Source organism: Podarcis tiliguerta, assembly GCF_965153285.1.
Source record: "Podarcis tiliguerta genome assembly, chromosome: 4".
NCBI classification, from domain to species: Eukaryota; Metazoa; Chordata; class Lepidosauria; order Squamata; family Lacertidae; genus Podarcis; species Podarcis tiliguerta.
This window is the reverse complement of record NC_139537.1, coordinates 69893874-69914320: the sequence shown is the minus strand read 5'-3', so window position 1 is coordinate 69914320 and position 20447 is coordinate 69893874. Positions and strand designations below refer to the sequence as shown.

The 20447-nt window shown below is 41.9% G+C and overlaps 2 protein-coding genes across 2 annotated transcripts in view; one reads left to right on the top strand and one right to left on the bottom strand.

Annotated features, from left to right (window-relative positions):
* The window catches only part of CYFIP1 (cytoplasmic FMR1 interacting protein 1), a 59523-nt gene continuing 39076 nt past the window's right edge, over positions 1 to 20447 (bottom strand). Inside the window, exons 25-32 of the mRNA XM_083439058.1 lie at positions 13564 to 13707; positions 10699 to 10789; positions 6914 to 7044; positions 4028 to 4100; positions 2856 to 2950; positions 2364 to 2602; positions 1248 to 1395; positions 1 to 1111 (exon numbers count right to left, since the gene is read on the bottom strand). Coding sequence (XP_083295184.1) covers positions 947 to 1111; positions 1248 to 1395; positions 2364 to 2602; positions 2856 to 2950; positions 4028 to 4100; positions 6914 to 7044; positions 10699 to 10789; positions 13564 to 13707 — 1086 coding nt within the window. The 3' untranslated portion in view covers positions 1 to 946. The remainder of the gene's footprint in view (positions 1112 to 1247; positions 1396 to 2363; positions 2603 to 2855; positions 2951 to 4027; positions 4101 to 6913; positions 7045 to 10698; positions 10790 to 13563; positions 13708 to 20447) is intronic.
* On the top strand, positions 15199 to 19070 carry FNDC9 (fibronectin type III domain containing 9). Its single transcript, XM_083438147.1, has 2 exons — positions 15199 to 15793; positions 18248 to 19070. Exon 2 carries the CDS (start codon positions 18347 to 18349, stop codon positions 19013 to 19015), a length of 669 nt encoding a protein of 222 aa, XP_083294273.1. The 5' UTR covers positions 15199 to 15793; positions 18248 to 18346; the 3' UTR covers positions 19016 to 19070.

Genomic DNA, 20447 nt, shown 5'->3' with positions numbered 1-20447 from the left:
TTGTCTTTTAACATGTTTTAATTCAGAATTTAGCTTCAGAAGTAGTTAAACTACTGACCCATGATTCACAAAAGTAAAATTATAAATATTCACCAAGCTTGGCATTGGAAAGAGGCTAAGTGTTAGGAAAGGTAGAGTCCTTTTCTAAGAATGAACCAAAACAAAAAAACAAAACTTGAAAAGGGTATAATTCTAAATTCTATCAAACCAAAGTATGCTCTATATATAGTTGTAGAGTGACTCACACAGCTGCTTTGTTTGCGTCCAATATGGAAAATGGTATTCAGATCTCTCCCCATTTTATTTTAAAAGCTAAAAAAGCAGCAGCAGGAGCCATTAAGTCTGCATGGGCAGACACTCCACATATTAAAACCATTAATTGCTTCCATCTTATAATCTTTTAAAAACATCCCCTTTAAAACCTTTATTTCCAAAGATATTGGGGCTACAGATGTTCCGAGAAAGAACATTCCAGTGATGAAAGACACTTGAGGAGTTACAAAATAGGGCGTTTCCCGTAAAGGCTAGCAAAGCAGGGCAATGCTTCTGTTACACATGAAAATTACAAAAAAAAAAGACACCCCTGAAAAGGACAACTTTTCATTCTTGCTAGTAAGTGGACAAATGGAAGATGACCCCATACACTATAAACCTCTCTAGAATGATTACAACAGCTGGAAAAATGCAAAGGATTTTAAGGCTAAAAAAGAGGCTGCAGTCGAAAGCCTTTTATCAAAAGTACATAAAAAATAGTCTAAAAAACTGAGAACTGTGTACAGATATTATGCTCGGAAACAGCTAAAGACCTGGTCCTCACAGAAGGTGCTCAGGCAATACTAGAAAACAGTGATGGTCAAGATAATACTCCCCTTAGCCATCAAATCTTGTCTGGCATTGTGGTGCAGCAGATATACTTTCCAAAGGAAAAGAGAAAATTGGATCTTTCCTAGTTACTGGCCAGCGACTGATGAATGGGAGGCTGGAAACAGCGGACGTGCTCCACGGGGGTGCCTTCTCCGTCACCAGATTTCAAATACTTGTCCAATATAGTAATGATCTCATCATTCAGGATCTGGAACTTGCGGATTCTCTCGACCATTTTCTTCAAAGGCTGCAGAACCAAAACAGCAACAGTTAGGGAGAAGGCCAGGCTACTTATGCCTCAGGAAATTCGAAAGAAATATTGCCACGGTGTCAAAAACAGAAATAGGCAGAATGAGAATCGGAGACTGCTTCTGTCAACTTACCACGTTCTTTATGACCTCATCTTTGCCATCGTGTTTCTGTACTTTCAGTAAGTGGTAGCAGAAATCCAGCACGTCAAACCGACGCTGTTGTCCCAAAAGCACAATTATCATACAGCCAGCCCAGTGCAACCCATCTCCGAAACACTGCCTGTGAAGTGAGATGCGTAGAAAGAGTCAAAATGAAACACAGAACTTTGAAAACACTGAACTGTGTTAAGATTTCTAGCATTAAGTGGCCTAGATGTTGTTCAGAGGGACATCTTATGAAGTTATTATTACAGGTCTAAAATAAGCAGCAGCATGGAATTATTCATCCAAACACTTGCTACCTTGCAATGCTACAGTGCTAGAGTGTTAACTGGCTAGGAGAACGGCATACCATCCCATTTACCTGAGTTTACCATCCTCATCTCCCCTTGATTCTGAAGAACAGGCCAGTGACTGGCAAGAATACAGCTGCTGAAAAACTAAAACAAAACTAACCCAAGTTGGATTTTTAAAATAAAAGCACTGCCAATTTCCTGAGGTTTCCATAGGCTAATATTAGGGTACTACTTTGGTGACTAATGTTCAGTTCAATTTATTTTGTTTAGTGAGCAGCCATAAAAATAATAACACCAAGAATACTGCTAATAATAATCGTGGTTTACATTTCTACTCCCCAACCTTTATAGGATAAATCATTTCCCATTCCCCCTTTTAAAGTTTTATTAGGCAAATTTGTAAAGCCTTGGTAAGAAATTTGGTTCTAAAGGATATATACCTCTCAGACAACAACAAAAAGCAGGTCTTTGCAAGAAATGCAATTGTTTCTAAGGTCATACTAAAAAGGGCATTCAAGCAGTACATGAGGCGATTATGTTGGGAGTGCTACAATGATCAAAAAGAATTGAAATCACACACTTAATATTTCAGGATGGCTTCAGCTCTGCTCACATCACATTCCTTCCCTAGTAAAACTCGTAATACATATTGGCTTTTTCTGTCTTTCCATTTGCCGTGTGATCAAAAATTCCAAACCGATCTCATCGTTTTCTTGGTGACATCCCACACCTAGCTACTGAAATAAGCAAGCGTTATATACGGGGGCCTTAAGCAAGCACTCAAGATACGTACTCAACGGTAAACTCATGAGTCCCCACAGGAATGCAGTACACAAACTGCATTGCGCTCCACAAGCGGTGGAATTCCACACATTCATCAACATGCATCACACCGTTGCTGGGGAGAGGCCCACGCCAGATTGGGTCATCAAGGAAGGTTCGAATCCTGGTCAAGATGACTTCAAACATGGACAGCCCACAGCAGAGGCGCTCCTTGGTCAACAAGTCTCCTTCTCTTGCGATGGCAATTTGCTACAGTTGCAACCAAAGAGAATACCATGATAGTACGTAAAGAAGAAAATTACCTCCGGAGAATTACTGCAATGTCCCCGTAACCCTGTCTCCAGGCATTGAGCAACTGGCAATGCGCTTGGTGGCTCTATCCAGCAGCCCTAACTGCAAACCAAATGATGCCCAGGCATCTTTTCCCTTGTACTGTGAATTTTTTTTGGGGGGGGCGGGGGGGGAGTATACAGCTTTACTGCCCAAAGAATGAAAGCTGTACCTGAGGTGTTCCTAGTCTTTCAATCAGTGGAACGAGGTGGAGTGGAGCATACTTTGATTCTAGTCTCTTCATTTTAGCATCCAGTCTTTCACCCTCTGGAATGAGACAACATTATTTTGTTTTTTTAAAGGCAAGTAGTGCTTAAAAGAGAAACACCTTAGCATTGTTCCAATAATGGTTATGCATTCATTGTATTGCTTTTTAAAAATCCCATAATTTTCCGCATTACACACTCAAGGAGGATAGGAACCAAAAAGGCCTACCGATAAGAGGACAATAAAATACAGTACAGAAAAAACATAAACCAAGAGTCATAAAGATCCTAGCACTTAAAGGAAAGATCTGAGGATCAAAATGGTTCCCTTTGGCTTGATTTATTCCTCTGCCATAGTTTCCTTTAATTGAAAAGAAATCAACAGCGGGACACTCGCAGTGGGAGCTGCTTATTTGACTCCTAAAATAAAGCTATTGTGTTCCAACATACTTTTCTTCCCACACACATTAAAATCCATTAAGATAAATCTTATCAAACACAAAATTCCAGACTCCAGGGAATGGAATTTTATGTATAGGGGAACTGATTTTCAAAGTTTTCAAAAGGCATTGGCTCACACATCATTTGCGATGAGGAAATGTTTTGCAGCAAGTGGGTGAACTGAACTGGCAGTGATGCTAGCCAATTCCTTGGCTGTCTATTGAGATGACAAGTTTAAGCAAGGCAAGGGGGAAACTGCTTGACTTCAGTTGGCAAACTAGTGAGAATGCTGTTGGTGGGCGAGGAGGCAGCGGGAAATATGTGCTGCTGGCAACGGGAAGTGGTGGAGAAACATTGCATTGCGCAGGAATCAAACCCTCCCAAGCAGCAAGTACTCCAAGTTACACAAGGGGCTAAGCAATACTTTTCGCAACGTGTTTTTCATCCCAATGCTTTCAGTGTAGGAAACGGCCTCTCTATTCCTCAGGCTTCATGGCTCAGCCTGGTTACTCTCCAAGCTTCACAGGTGGCCTACCCAATTTGTAACTTGCCAAACCACCAATGGCAGACATGTATCATGGTCCATTATTTCCCCCACCACCAGCTTTTGCAGTCCCAAGCAAGCAGCACCATCAGGAAGATTATGGAACCCTTGGTCAGCGCATTCAGGTTGACGGGTCGCTATAAGGAGACATACCTTTGACATGAACTCTTGGCAAAATATTCTGGAATGGTGCAGCATGCAACAGATCACACACTTCCTCCAGTGACTGCAACAAAGCGGACAGAACTCATTGAAAACACAACACACCAGCAGCATTTGACGGCACCAGTTCAGCCAGCTAAACACTTTTCAGAAGCAGCGCATGTCACCTTGGCCTCTTGCAAAATGCAATTGCAAGAGGTTGACTTGGGCTGAAACAGATGCGACGTGGCAGATCTGGGATTGGATTTCTAGATTCTGCTTCGAACTCAAAAAGCAAGGGAGCAACAACACCTGGTGGGATAAAAATTTTACCCCAAGCCATTTTCCAGCTCTCAAGATATTAGTACTATGGCAGATTTACATTAGCAGATAGTACAGAGGAAATGGGTTTAAAACAAAAACCCTCTTGCACCAATTAAAGCTTGTGCATGGTGTGTGTGTGTGTGTGTGTGTTTTAATGCAAAATTGAATCTTGGATTTTCTACGTCACATTGGTTTCAGTCCTCAAGACTCTTAATAAAGCTACACCTTCCTGTTAAAACAGAGAGCCTATTCTACAGGCAGAATTAGTAAATTTATTAGCATTCTCTACCAAAAAGCCTAACACAATGTTCAAGTGGTAGACGGAGAGATGTGAACCAAGCAGTGACTCATGCTTTTATTTTTATCAGCATTATTTCCATAATCCATTATCTCCCAAGGATAGTTTCCGCAAGAGCAGTAATTCAAAGACCTGGTCAAGTAAGCGCACTGACCATTCTGAAGCAATTTCCGTAACCTAGGTAATTCAGTGATGAAACTAGCTCAGAAAATTAGCACGCTTTGGCAATGCAAACTGCTTTGTTTTTCCTCTCCAAATGCTCAAGGCAGCCAGGCAAAATGAAAGCCAAGTGTCATTTTACAAGGCAGCATCAGGGCTCATTTGTGGAATTTGCCTTCAGTTCCCACCCTCAGTGTAAGAGAACAAACATACACCACACCATCATAACTTAAATGGAACTGATTTGTAGCCATCACCCCTTTCTTCTTATATTTCTATACCTTACACACACAAAAAACACACCACCCACATTAAAAGGTAAAGGTACCCCTGCCCGTACGGGCCAGTCTTGACAGACTCTAGGGTTGTGCGCCCATCTCACTCAAAGAGGCCAAGGGCCAGCGCTGTCCGGAGACACTTCCGGGTCACGTGGCCAGCGTGACATCGCTGCTCTGGCGAGCCAGAGCCGCACACGGAAACGCCGTTTACCTTCCCGCTAGTAAGCGGTCCCTATTTATCTACTTGCACCCGGGAGTGCTTTCAAACTGCTAGGTTGGCAGGCGCTGGGACCGAATGACGGGAGCGCACCCCGCCGCGGGGATTCGAACCGCCGACCTTTCGATCGGCAAGCCCTAGGCACTGAGGCTTTTACCCACAGCGCCACCCGCGTCCCACCACCCACATTAGTTCTAGGCCAAAACCAGGGTTGGTCACATTTGGCTAATCGGGCAAATATTTCCAAAAATATACGCTCAAGTGCCAAGTGTACAAAAAACCAAATTAGTCAACAGCTACTGTTAAACGCTGGCTTGCATCCAAAGAAGCGCCAGCAAGAGGATTAATTGAACGAAAAAAATGTTCTTCCTGTTTCTCTTGGTCCCGTTATGACTATCTTCTCCACTGTCTATGGGGGGAAATGTTTATGAGTCCCAAAGGCAGGTATATCTGCCTGGCACCTGCAAATCCATATAATCATTACCGATAAAGGAAATAGTCTTGTAAAGTTTTATGCAATGAGACTATGGTTTAACGGTCCCTTAAAAGTTGGCATCTGTCTGCCTCGAGAGACAATGGAGTGTGCTTCTGAGGGTGAAGTCAACCTAAGCAGCACCAAAGTGACCTTCCTGGGGCGCAGGCCTGGGAAGTGGATGGAGGTCCTGGGCTGCCCAGACCACAAAAGCCTCCCTCTCAGCCTCGCTGATGTGGTCCAAAGGAAAGGAGAGCACAATGCGTTTGGCACCAGCTTGGCTGCCAGAGTTGCTGGAAGGAGGCGTACAAGGTGCCAACCAACCGTCTTAGGGACTCTACTTCAGATTTGTGTAGGGTTTGCTCCTTAGCCTTTTGTTCTACCGAAGTTACCCTGTAAGGCAGAGCTTTAGGATCAGAGTTTTCCTTCTCCTAGATGGGCTACCTTCCTAGGTTGATGAGCCTCATTTGCCCCTCACTTCCCTCTACAGCATGTGTAGAAACTGCCTTCTGGACTACTGGACCTGCTCAATCCAGCAGAGCCTGTCTTTGCATGCAGTCCCTAACCCCCACAAGTATTTGAGACCCATTGTTTACCCTCCCTTGGTTTAGCTCATCAGTCACAGCTGTTTCCCAGGGCGGCTGCTGTTTCATGTTGAGCCACAGGTGAGACCTGAGTGCAGGGTGGGGACCAAAGGTGGAAAAACTACCTTGTTCTTAAGTAACATGTTATTTTCTCTATTCAAGCCAAGTTTTACAGCTTTTGGTGCCAGGGTTGAATTGTTAGGCTGAATGAAAAGAGACGGAGTTGCCAGCATGCCCTTTTTAAAAATAAATAAATAATAATTTATTTATTTTTTTACAAAAAGCTGCAGTTACCTTTCCTAATCTGGACACCAGATGGCATCAGAAGAACACAACATTTCTTTACAAGTATAAAAATAAAGGAAGGAAATAAAAAGTCTACCATTTCTGTAATTCTGGATCTTAATTCTCATAATGTTCTTTCCCCGACTCCGCCTCAAAAAATTATTTCCAAAGAAATAAATTTTTAAAGGACTGGAAAGTTGACTTGAAACTTAAGAGCTGAAATTGTGTCACCTGAAAACAAGTAAAATATTAGACAGTATAGATTCAAATCACCAGCTTACCAAGCTCTGTTCAATGAGGAGGCAGAAAAGGATAGCGTTTCCCACTTCCCGCAGATTCTGGAAACAGACAGTTTTCAGTTCCGCATACTCAACAATATCCTTCAGCTGGTGATGGAAGAATTCCAGAATACCTGAGACATAAGATGAGGAGAGACAGAGATTGTGGAAAGCGAGATAAATCAACACCGCAATGAATTTGTGCACCAGGAAGTAAAGGTAAAAATTCACAGAAAATTGGCATCTTCCAAGTATACATTTTGATCAACACTCTCATTAGGGCAATTGTCAACAGGGACAAAAATACTGTATTTGACAACTCCATAGGCCAGTGGTTCCGAATGTGTAGTCCGCAGACCCCAGAGGGGTCTGTGTAACCCACCCAGGGATCCCATGGCACATACCCGTCAGGGATATTCCCGTTTTGGAGGACAGTGCTAACATGCATGGGTCACATGACTTTTGCAGGAGCACAGCTCGGATGATGCATGTCCTGGTTTTGCACTAGTACATGTTGGTGGGTATGGTGGAACCATTCAAAGGACAAAAACTACCAGAGAGAAATCAACGTTTTGAAGGGGGCTCCACAGTGCTTAGCTAAATGGGAACCACTGCTATAGGCTGTAAGGGGCTTCACTCGACAACAAAGGTCACCCAATCCTTATGGAATATTGGGTAGGTCATACACAGGAGCTCTGAAGGTAGAGGACACATAAAAGCTCTGTACACATGTAGGATGTGTGCAAATAAGCATGTGTACAAACTTCTGTGGTAAGGAAACAAATCATGTCTAATAAGCAGATTTTATACCTTTACGTAAGTGTTTTTGTGTGTATGTGTGTTTTTACGTAAGTGCTCACTGGAAGGACAGATCCTGAAGCTGAGGCTCCAATACTTTGGCTACCTCATGAGAAGAGAAGACTCCCTGGAAAAGACCCTGATGTTGGGAAAGATTGAGGGCACAAAGAGAAGGGGACGACAGAGGATGAGATGGCTGGACAGTGTTCTCAAAGCTACCAACATGACTCCAACCATGCGGGAGGCAGTGGAAGACAGGAGTGCCTGGGGTGCTATAGTCCATGGGGTCATGAAGAGTCAGACACGACTAAACGACTAAAGAAGAAGAAGTGGTTTTTTGGCGATTTTTGAAGCTTGTACAATCTTTACCTCCAATTTCATGGGCTTAAGATCATACATAATCAGTGTGTTAAAATATATGTGCTTGTGCAACATTTACAAAAAATATCCAAAAGTTAGGGAACAATCTTGATAACCCTCTGTACACTCAGTAAGCAGGCATTAGTTATAATAGGAATTACACCTAAAAATACATTTATTTTTTCCATATGAGAGTTTAGGAGCTGCCTGTTCTCCAAGATACTGGAGATGGCTAAAAATTGGGTGTGTACTCAACACTTAGATTGTATTCAGATGATCCTTCAAACCAGAAATGTCTACTTCTCCTTCCCATACAGCACACAATCTCAAGGTTCTCATAGCTGCTCATTCATGATCTGCCAAACCGTGACCTGAAGTTGGTTTAAGCTTCAGTTGTGGGTTAGCTGGTGACTTTCACCTTCCTTTCAACTATAAGGCATGCATGAGCTGTAAGGTAGATGGGTTTGGCTAAAATAGTATTTGTCCGAGGATTAACTTCTTAGAAAAATTAGGGTATGTATGAAAACACATCACAGGAGACAGCTGGATAAAAAACAACTATGATAACAAGGAGTCAATTTTGATACCCAGAAGGCTAATAATAACACTAATAATACTAATAAACAATTTTAGAAATTTGATGCCTCCTGATTCTGCTAGAGGGCGAAGTGAAGCTAGGCAAGAGTTACCGTACTGGCCCGAATATAAGCCGCAATCAATGTTCTTTCTGCTGGGTGTGGGATAGGAGTACAGAGTTTTATTTCTATTTAACTGACTCCCCATAATACTTACTAAAACAAGTGTGACTTTTGTATAAAAATTCCATTGCCTGATTGTAAGGTAGCCGACGAGTGAACCCCTCACACTTTTAAACAATGGCTAATGAGGCAGTAAATCAGCTCGAAAGGAGAACCACAGGGTTCAACAACTCAGAGCCTCTTTGACTTATGTTCAGTCTTGCTAACAGGAGTCAAGCACCTAACAAGAAGTTAAACCCAAGTCAAAAGGAGCTCTAATAAGGCTCAATAATAGGGGGAGCTAGGAAGGAAGAGGGAGGAGGAGAAAACATACTCATAGCCAGGAACAAAGGGCAATGATTCAGTCATGCTGAAATTGCAGAGGTTAGGCTCAGAGAAGAGAACAAATCTCAAAATCGCAGTCAAACAATAATGGCTCATCAGTGATAATTCTTCTGAAGTGGCATCCCAGGAGCAGCTGCCCTTGCCAGGGCCATTTGTATTAAAGAGCTAAAACACCTACTGAATACAACAAGCTTTTGAACGACACATCAATGTTCCAGAAGTCAAAGATAAGCACATACGTTGTCGGCATCTGCAATGCCTTGTCTCCCACATCCACACAAGAAGACAAGAAATAAGCAAGAAAGTTTGCAGGTGTTCTCCACACTTGGGAGCCTTGGGTGGGAACCAGCCTAAAGTGTGTAGTGGACTGTGAAGGAGAGACCTGAGAGAGGGCTAGGCAGGTGAGGAAAAGGGGCAGAGGAGATACAAAGGGAGGAGTGTTAATGGGGCGAGGGAGGGGAGAGCTTAACGTTGCTCTACGGCAGCCTTTCTCAACCTGTGGGTCCCCAGATGTCGTTGAACTACAACTCCCATCACTCCTAGCTAGCAAGGCCAGAGCTCAGGGATGATGGGAGTCGTAGTCCAACAACATCTGGAGACCCACAGGTTGAGAACCGCTGCTCTAAGGGGACAAGTGGGCTTGTGGAGTTGGCCAGAATAATAGTGCATGCAGGGAGCACATGGGAGTGGCAGCTGTGGCTGAAAGCCAGAGTGTTATAAAGGTGCAGGAAGGCCACAAAATACTGACTGCTGGGTGAGCAGGGAAAGGCTTTGTTGGAAACCAGGAGCCTAATATTTCCCTGCAAGTATCGCATTTATTGCAGCGTTGATGATATCTCAGTGTTATGGGGCACCCTGTCCCTATGGAGGTACAGGGCTTGGAGCAAATCACATCGTGTAGCCTTAATCTCTCTGCTTCCTCTGCTATCATTGGCAAAGGTGGTGTAATTGAGCCCTCCTCCCCACATCTTTACTTTTTGGTGTTATCCAGCTAAATAGTTCTATTGACATAAGGGCTTTTAGCTGTGCAGTGGAAGAGAATAGAGGGTGGGAAGGTTCTATTGCACAGTAACAACAACAAAAAACCTTGCTCTGGCAGAACTGTCTAGTTGGATACTGCCCATTGTTTTGCTGGCACTTTAGCAGCGGTGAACCCTCCCCCCCACCTGTGGCTTACACTTTTTATTTTTCTGATGTTTAAAGGCAGCATTGTCAGTAAGTTCCTTCCGCCTCCTTCCATGCTATAGGAAGGGAGGAGTTGGGAAGCATTGCTAGATGGATGGCAGTCGGGCATTGACTGTGACCACTGGCACAAGGCGAGGGGTCCAGGGTTGTATCCCCTAATTTGCCACCACCCCAGAGATGGCCCTGCTCTCATACCCACAGGATGTATTTTGAGAAAATATGGAAACGCACTGCACGATAATGTGAGAACAAAATTGTTCAGTACTGTTTGCCTCTCTAAACTGTTTGTTAAATAATGTTCTAAAGCCAAGGAACAAAACTGCCTCTTAACATTGGAATGACATGATCTAAAAGGTAACTTACCTGGGGAGCCGTACTCATGTCTGGGTAACCTACAGATTTTCGGCATCACTTCCATTAACGTCTTCACATATTGCAGAATGGTGCCTTGGAGCTGCAAGAACACAGGGGATTAGTATTGCTGAAGAAAAACAGAAGTCAGGCTGTGACACACAATAAGCACAAGCTGGCGTATTACTACTCCAAACAGTAAATGCAGCCCCTTTTCTCCTCTGCCTCACCCCCGGCCCCATACCACCTGCTGCCTGCCTGCTCACTCCTATAGTTAAAGGAGAAGGAGGGGGCAGGTCCTTCAAAGAGCGCTTTTGTACAGGGCTTACAGAAGGCTCAAAGGGGAGTGCGGAGGCTGTCCTCAAGTTCTTTGTATGCAGCAGAAGGGCCTTGAAGCTACAGCATGTTCTCAAACATCTGACAACCACCTAGCTGTTGAGCACTTGGAAAACCAGTGTGAGGGATTTTGAAAGGTGGGTGGCAATGTCCACCTGTCAGTTACGTGACATCATAACTGCATAATATGCTTGAAAGGTAGGCAACCCCACTCAACAGTTTAATTTGGTCCACAAAGTGAATGCCGGTAAGAATTTGGCCTAAAGAGCCGAAAACGATCCCCAACTCTGAAATACATACTCAATTTTTGAAAAGCCCATTTAGAGGCTCTCCTATGGTTTGGGGATCACCAGGAAAGACCTCAAACGTGGTGTTTATGGTATGTTGTGGGTGGGTAGGTGGGGAGAATAACCCAAAACAGGCAAAAGCAGTTTTGCTCAAGCTACTTCTTGCACGGTGCCTCGCCCTAACTTTTGCCAAGTCTACCCTCTCACTACCAGGAGAGGCATCTTGGATTGTGTGCATGGGGCTGCAGTGGGAGAGGAGGAGTGGGGAAGCTCCCATGCACAAGCAGACCCAATGTTCCCCTGTAAAGGCAAAACCCAGAAATAACCAGTAGTTTTATATTAGCCTGGAGCCATTCTAGACAAACAGTACAAGGGTGTGCGGGTGTTTCTTGGTTTCACCGAGACCAATTTTTAATCTCGTCTCCTTATGAAATGTGATTCATACCCAAGAGCTTTAATTTTGCAGCGAAGGGTCTCCCTAGTACGCCAACCACTTGTTTTGCCTTCAGGTCTGAAGACTAACTAAAGTCAATCTGATATGCACTAATGGATAGGTTTCTCCTGTTTTGCCCACTATATAATTAACTGGTGGGAACAATGGTAATGAAGGCTTGAAAGGAGAAAGAGAGAAAGTCTCCTAGCGGTTGCTTTAACCAGTAAGGCGGGGGGGGGGGGGGAGTAATCAGCAACTGAGAGATGTGCAAACTGAGGCATTTTTAATTTAATGCCGCTGGTTATAATTTGCTGATTTGTACTTCCCTTATGCACGGCTACCTAAAGATGTTCATTATAAAACAAACAGAGGTTCTGAAAATGTTCTGGCTCTAACACAAGACTTAGGAGAGGCCTGGGGAAACTTCTCTTAAGCTGAAGTCTGCATTCTCTCAAGGGAAAGTAGTCGAGGCTGCATACCAGTGGTAGATGGAAGGCAGAAATGGGCAAGGAAGGACATCCCCATCACATACATTCCTACACTACCATCCCCAATCCACATGTAGTCATTTAACCTTCTCCATGCCTTCTCTCTCTCCCGTAGGCTTAGGAAAAAAAGGTCCCAATGGTGGTGAATGTGATTTTGTTTTTTTTTGTAAGGCAAACTGCCACATGGGGGTATGAATGAATATGCAGCATTTTAAGCCTAATTTAAGATAAGTCTAGAAGGGACGCAGGTGGCGCTGTGGGTAAAAGCCTCAGCGCCTAGGACTTGCGGATCGAAAGGTCGGCGGTTCGAATCCCCGCGGCGGGGTGCGCTCCCGTCGCTCGGTCCCAGCGCCTGCCAACCTAGCAGTTCGAAAGCACCCTCGCGTGCAAGTAGATAAATAGGGACCGCTTACTAGCGGGAAGGTAAACGGCGTTCCGTGTGCTGTGCTGGCTCACCAGATGCAGCTTGTCACGCTGGCCACGTGACCCGGAAGTGTCTGCGGACAGCGCTGGCTCCTGGCCTATAGAGTGAGATGAGCGCACAACCCTAGAGTCTGGCAAGACTGGCCCGTACGGGCAGGGGTACCTTTACCTTTACCTTTAAGATAAGTCTGGGCCAGATTCAAAATACAGTTATACCTCATGTTACGTTTGCTTCATGATACGTTTTTTCAGGTTGCATCCTGCAGCGACCCAGAAGTACCGGAAAGGGTTACTTCTGGGTTTTGCTGCTAGCACCTGCGCAGAAGACCAAATTGCCCTTCGTGCATGCGCACAAGTGCCAAATCACACCGTGCACCTGCGCAGATACTGTGCTTCAGGTTGCGGGCTTTTCAGGTTGCGAACAGGCCTCTGGAACGGATCCCGTTCACAACCAGAGGTACCACTGTACTTTGTCTTTGTAGACAGAACTGTGCAAGCCAAGGAGTTTTACATAGCAAGATTTTAATGTCTGTTCATTTCCTAATCATTTTAAGTACTAGAGAGTCTCTCTCACACACACACCATTTCTTTTTCTCTCTCCTCAAAAACAAGAATTTGTTTCATGCAAGGCACTCACATGGTTCATTTAAATTTTAAAACGTGTGATGATGCTTTCAAGTATCAGACACATCGTCAGGCGTGTCTCTTCACACACAAGGCTCCCCCCCCCCCTTTATTTGCTGTTCTCAAACTATTCTCCTTTGTACCTCAAGAAGCACGTATGGTTATCCTGTGCTTACCCAGTCAGGTAAATGTCTGCTGGGTGCTCAGTGAACTAAACAAGAAGAATCAATTCCCCTTCCCTTAAAAATCAATACTGAGATGAAGAACAGCATGTGGGACAACGTACCAGGCTCTTGACGACTTTCAGTAACTCTTCCATTACCACAGCAATGCCTTGGTATCCCAAGAGTCTGCAGATGACTTTGAAATGGGGAGGGCCAACAAAATTCCTGTAATTGCTATAAATACTGGAGTAGGCCAGATTCAAAGCCTAAAGAGGAAGAAAAACACACACAATTGTAGTTGGCTGACCTTTCTCCCTGTTAAGAGATCCTTCCATGGGAAACAACATTATTTTTCTGATCAAACATTTTCATTCAAAACTGAAGAAAAAGTATCAACTTTTCATTCTACTCTCACCTATTAAAAAGGTAACACACAATTCTTGCAAACAAACAAGAATATGCTGAAGTTATTTTAAAGCATTTAACTGACATAAAAAAACATAATTCTGACAGAAGAATTTTCGAACATATTCTTAAACTCAAAGTCAAAACCTTGCACTGACCTCCCCTCTGTTAACTGGAAAAAAATCACATTGTTTTGAAATTACCAAACTGCAGTAGTTAAGCAACCCTAGGACAATTTAAATTTGCTAATATGAACTGGAAGAAAATACACCTGTAGCTAAAGGAAATCTTAGTAAAGTTTAGTGAAAAGTGTTATGACCTGTTCCAGGCTTAATGTTAGGTGTTTTTGGTAGGTGTTTTGATTTACTTGAAATATAGAATTAAGCAGAGAATCCTGGAAATTGAGCCCCAAGAGAAGAGAGCTATAGGTCACTGCTTGGGAACCACATGTATGCTGGCTTGGTGGGATATGTATGGGAAGAAACTAAAATATAAAAAGGATACCTATATCCTCCCAAAGTGCACCTGTAACCCTGTGTTGTGTAAAACAATTACGTTAGAAGCAATTCATACTTAATTGGGAGCTACAGCTGCTACTGAATGGTATATTATCGAAATCTATGCACAAAAATTTTTCCGGGTAAAATTAAATCCTGTTGACGGATAATATTTTATTGAAATATCAAGCTACAAATGAATGCTTGCTGGAATATAGCACATTCCTGAGTGCTGCAGTATATATCTACACAAAGAAAGTTAGTTTATGAAGGGTTCTTACAAAGCTACATTGCTTCTACATCTAATTACAAGATTAGGTCTTCTAATTACATTTGAGATATGCAGTTGGTTCTAAAACATAATTTCCCCCCTTCTTTCCGCATTTCCAACCTTGGTGTTGGAGGATGGAAAAAATAATGCAGCAACTCTGGTTTTTAAATGAGATTCCTATTTTTTTGTTTGCGTTGAAGGCTTTGATTCCCGCCCCCCCCCCAAAAAAAAATAACTGCAAATATGATTCTGAAAAAATAGCTGGAAGTGGATGCACAGCTACATGGATTAAATTCCATTTTCCCCCTTTTACATACTGTATGTATGTTTGTACATGTGCATGTGTGTGTGTGTTTTTACAGAAACACGCACATACAAACACACACGATCTATAGTACAACAGAAAAGCTCTAGGAGGAAGTAGTGGCACGACAACTGTGCCTACTAAAGAGAGAAATGTTGCCAACAAGCAGTCAGCATTGAATATTTCAGAAATGATACATAAAGATTTAAAACTGTTTATACAAGAAATGTTATGTTATACAAGAAATGCTATGTACTTGTAACAGATCTAATGTGTAATGTTGATGTGTATATGTTAGCCAAACATGAGAGAAACTGCTTTTAAGGGGGAAACCCATATAATCTAGAGATAGAGAAGACAAATTAATAGCAGCGATTTGACAGAAGCTGCTTCAAGGTAACCAAGTCAAAATGCTCTTCCTAAAGCTACGCCCCCTCCTCCCCAAGCCCAGGAATTTAAGTAGTGATGTCACCGAAGAACAGAGCATTATTCACTTGCATCAGCAGCAACGCAAGCCCAGGCAACACAAAAGAAGAACCTAACTGGAGCACTCCAGCCGCTCAATTTCTAACAGGGAGCATAAGCAAGAGAAAGTGAAGACTTGCTTTTCTCCTCGGAAAACCTAGGCAACAGAACACTTAAGACAAGATGCCCTTGCGTATGAACGTTGGCAGAAAGGTGACGAAGGAGGTCTCATTGCTCGCATCCCTGTCGAAGTGTCACGTAACGAGAACTTAGTCCATGTAGCCTGCGAGGGGGAAAACTGGCAACCACGGACCATGAAGAAAGCGATTTGCTCCAAGGAGGATACTGAGAACCCAGCGGAGGTTTCCCCTCAAGTATTTGATGAAAGCCTCAGGAATTTCACACTGATGGTAAGTATGGACTCTTAAAACTGGATAAAAATAACACAGGGCACTCTTCCTCAGCAAGTCAGTAAAGAAAACCTTTAACTTATATGTATGTTAATATGCAAGAGGGATGGAGTGAATTTGTGTGTAATATATATATATATATATATATGAGATAGAGGGAGTGAGAGACTGTTTTGTTTGAAGACTACACAGATAAGAGGTAGAAGCCTCAAATCACACACTTACTCTAACCTATTAAAAGGCACAGCTCAACTATGCAATATTAAACAGAAGAATAAATGAACATTTACACCTTTAAAATAATGTTGTATCTGGTAAAAATAATAAAATACAGAATCATTTCTATATTGTGATGCACCTCTCCTATAATAATTTATGTCTGTTCAATATAGTGGTGCATCTCAGCAGGTTTGCTATTACTGTTAAGTTCATGAAAATAAGAGAAAATGAGCTTGTAGTTCTCAGGGTTTGGTTTGACTTTATTGAAAATCAAATATTTTAATTTTTTTTAAAAAAATTAAATGTTCTACTTTTGTTCATCTCAGCTTGAAGCAAAACAAAAACACAATTATATTTCTCCTAAGAACCTAAAACTTACAAACTCTGAAGGAGAGTTTTTGAGAAATCAGTTCTCAGGAGACTTAGCTGTTTTTCTTTAAAAGGGGAGGTTGTTTTAATATAATTAAAATTTGATTTTGCTATGGTCTAGTACTGAACCTAAATAAAGTATGTTTCCCACTCTACAACATCAACAAATCTGACAATCCTTCAATACTGTTTAGCAATTAGTGATGCAACCCAAACTTGTTGGTGAAGTCTTTTATGCAACAATTTTATACACAAACTGGAAAGAAAAACAGTTCCCAAATGATTGTCTTAAATGTCAACTATAGGCAATAATATTTTTAACCAATTTCAAGGGGGGGGGGGACCCTCATGTATGAGGCTAAATGTATAATTCAATATGTTGATGCAAAACTGATTCCTTTCTGTGACTATGAGTAATTCTGCATGAAATACTTGAGTTATTACTTGAATATTATTAGTCATGAACAATACCTTGTCACTTTTACTTAAAAGATGACTAATATGCAATGCTTAAATACAGAGTCAAGTTGCACAATACTTTGACATGCATGGGCATAGTTGGAGAAAAGTGTGCAGGGAAAATAATAATAATAATAATAATAATTATTTTATTTATTTATTTATTTATTTATTTATTTATTTATACATACATACCCTGCCCATCTGGCTGAGTTTCCTCAGCCACTTTGGGCAGTTCCCAATCCAGTGTTAAAAACAATACAGCATTAAAAGGCAGTGTAAACCACCTGAAAGAAGTTACTGTTTGTTCTCACAACTATAGCAAATTCTGAATGCTAAACAAGGCTTAGCCCTTTCTCTGAAAGCTAAATCCTTTATATCTGAAGTGCAATTCACATCTTTCAAGTCAACCTGGAATGGTTATAGCAATTTTAAAGGGTGTGTGAATGGCAGAGTGGTATTTTAGCAAATTCTACACTATCACCTTATACAGAGGGTAACTAACAAAAAAGCCAATATGGCTATAAATTTCAAAGGCATAAGTAATGTGGGGCAGCAAGCTTTTCTCTTTGAACACGAGATCTGTTCCCTGACAAAATTGGATTCGATGGCATTTTGTATCAATCAAAAGCTTCATTTTGCGTCATAGGTTTTTCACTGTCTTGGCTTGGAAGCGATAGGCAAGAATGGAAAATGAAGCACATCAATGGCTAATTTGATTAGATGCCCAATGAAACATCATTAAAATATAGGTACAGTGGTACCTCGGGTTACAAACATCTCAGGTGACAAACACTTCGGGTTACAGACTCCACTAACCCGGAAGTAGTACCTTGGGTTAAGAACTTTACCTCAGGATGAGAACAGAAATTGTGCGCCAATGGCGCAGCAGCAGCAGCAGGAGACCCCATTAGCTAAAGTGGTACCTCGGGTTAAGAATGATTTCGGGTTAAGAACGGACCTCCAGAACGAATTCAGTTCGTAATCAGAGGTACCACTGTACTAAGATTCCATGACTTTGAAATAATTCCACTTAAGAAACTTGATTTCCAACTAAATAGGAAATGCACTTCAAATTATGTCTTATGACTCCAACAGCATTAAGCGATTTGAAGCAAGGATCTAAAAAGCCTGGTTTTATCCAGTTCTGTAGCTTAATTTTTTTTTAAAAAAATTGACTGGTGCGTGGATGGAAGGCCACTAGGAGCTTCGTGTAAGCCTCTCCAAGTTTCTGTTTTGTTTTTTAAAGGAAGAGTGGTGTAGTAAGTAAATGCCTGAATGACACATGCTTGTCTCATTTGACTACATTTTATTATAAATTAAATTCAGCTTACTGTCTGAAAATGCTTTCAGGAATACAAGCAATGTTTTCAAATAATTATTCCCTAACCCACCCTTAAATTCCAGAAGTGCAGTTCTCATTTTCCTCTCAACTCTGCTTATTGAAACTTTTTGGTCTCCTGAATCTTAAGGATTATCGTTCTTTGTGGAAGTGAAATATTGACAATGGGGATAACAGTACAAAACATAACAGGAAGCACAGCCCTAGTAATCTGGCCCAAAATGGCGACCTGCACCGACAGCTTTTACAGCATCATGTACAATCCAAACTGGGACAAAATGCTGTCAGGATACACCAGGAAACATTTTCAGAAAGAGGAGAGAGTGCCAGCTAGCCGTTCTTCATTTGTCATCGAGAATCTGATCCCATTAACAACGTACATTCTGTGTGTGACGTGCCAGTCGGCAAACCCATCCAGTGACCAGTGCAGAATTTTTAACACCCCTGAACAAGACCCAGCATCCACAAGCAACAAAAAGAAAGACCTGGCCGTGGGCATATGGCTAACCAGCACGGTCTTGCTTCTCATCATTGTTGGCATCTTTGTCTATGGCTGCTTGCGTCTATGGTGCCGCAGAAGAAGAGAGAGCTCAGACAGACAAAGCATTGGACCAGAAGATAAGGGAGAGGCATGGGCAAAAAATGAATCGTGTGGTTCAGAGGAATTCAACAAGCAGACCCAGCACGCCCAACGAGTTGAAATTAGAAATACAGATGGTGTCCAACTAGCCACCATAATTACAAATCCGTCAACATCTGAGAAGCCCACCATGCTGAGCTCCAAAAGTCAGGATTTTGTGCCTATGTCTGTCTGTCAATCTGCCATAAATTAGATATCCTTAACTGGGACAAGTGTTTTGCTGTGTGTAACAATATGTATGTTGAAATCTATTTGCGAATTGTTCCTTGAAAGCCCTGTTGAACACAATCACACCCCTAAATCACAATCTCCTGCAGCATGCAAAGCTAAATCATCTCATCATTATTTCTTTACAGAGAAAACTACACATAGGGGGGAGATATAGAATAGCCTCCTTGATTTTACTAGGAAAGCATGGCAAGGGGCAGGAAAAAAAAACGAATCAACAGCTGGGATTCAAGGAGCTACTTCAGGCATGCCACAAGAGTACTCAATGTTTTGTCATTTATTTCTTTGAATCGTAGAAACCCTCCCTGATTTCAAATGGGGTTTGTCGTTTGCCATGACACTTGAATCCAAAACTCCCCTACAAGCGTAGAATTGGTTTTGTGTGACTTAGCCAACATGTGTCAATTGGAACAGCTATAAAATGGTATCCACATAGGTTATAACAGTTCAATCATCTCCAACTATTGCATACACAATTGATAAAAAAGGCAATGGGATCTTAGTGGTGAGTATGTCAAGAGATTATTCTGCTTTCAAATAGTCCCTGAATTCTACCCTGAAGTCTTTTCATGCAGAGTTTCTTCCTCTTAACACCTTAGCTCAGATATGGGGAACCTGGATGCGGTTGGGCTCTGTCTCCTATGGGTCCCAGCAAGCATGTCCAGTGATCAAGGATGTTCAAAGAACAACTGGAGGGCCAGAGGTTCCCCATCCCTGCTTTTGCTAGGAGTGGTACCATTTTTGAAAGTTATCGTCATATACCAGTTATACTTGTGATGTGACATTTGGAATGTATTATGTGTCAATGGTCCAAGCTAACATGCCTTTGTGCAACTATAAAGAAAAGTGTACAGATGTTTCATTGATCACTGTAGTACTTTATAGATGCTTCTCTTAGCATTTAACTATCTAGCTGTCTCTTCTGGACTGCTTTGCTAATGTACTAACCTAAGCCTCGCAACATGTAAATATTTCGGTTTTCATTTACCCAGTAATGTGTAAATAATCTGTGACATATTCTAGTTTTTAATACCATAAAGGAAACTGGCATGTGGATTATCTAACAGGTTGTACAACTAAGATAGACAAATAAAAAAAACTCAGGTGCCACACAAGGTAGATGTTTGCCAAATAAATACCGAACGAGTCTTTCTTAGGAGACTACTTATTCACCTAACACTTAATAACGGTTTATTTTCATTGGTTATTTTCAAAGGTTTGATTCCGCCCTTTAAAATTAAAGATGTTGCATTGGCCATTTACAAAGGATGCTGCTGCTCTTTTACTGCTCAGTGATACCATTTTTTTCAGTCATTTGTGATTAGTTATATTTCACACATAGTGCTTAAAGTAAAATGAGAACGGAAAATCATTGTTTTTGGGTTCTAACACAGAGT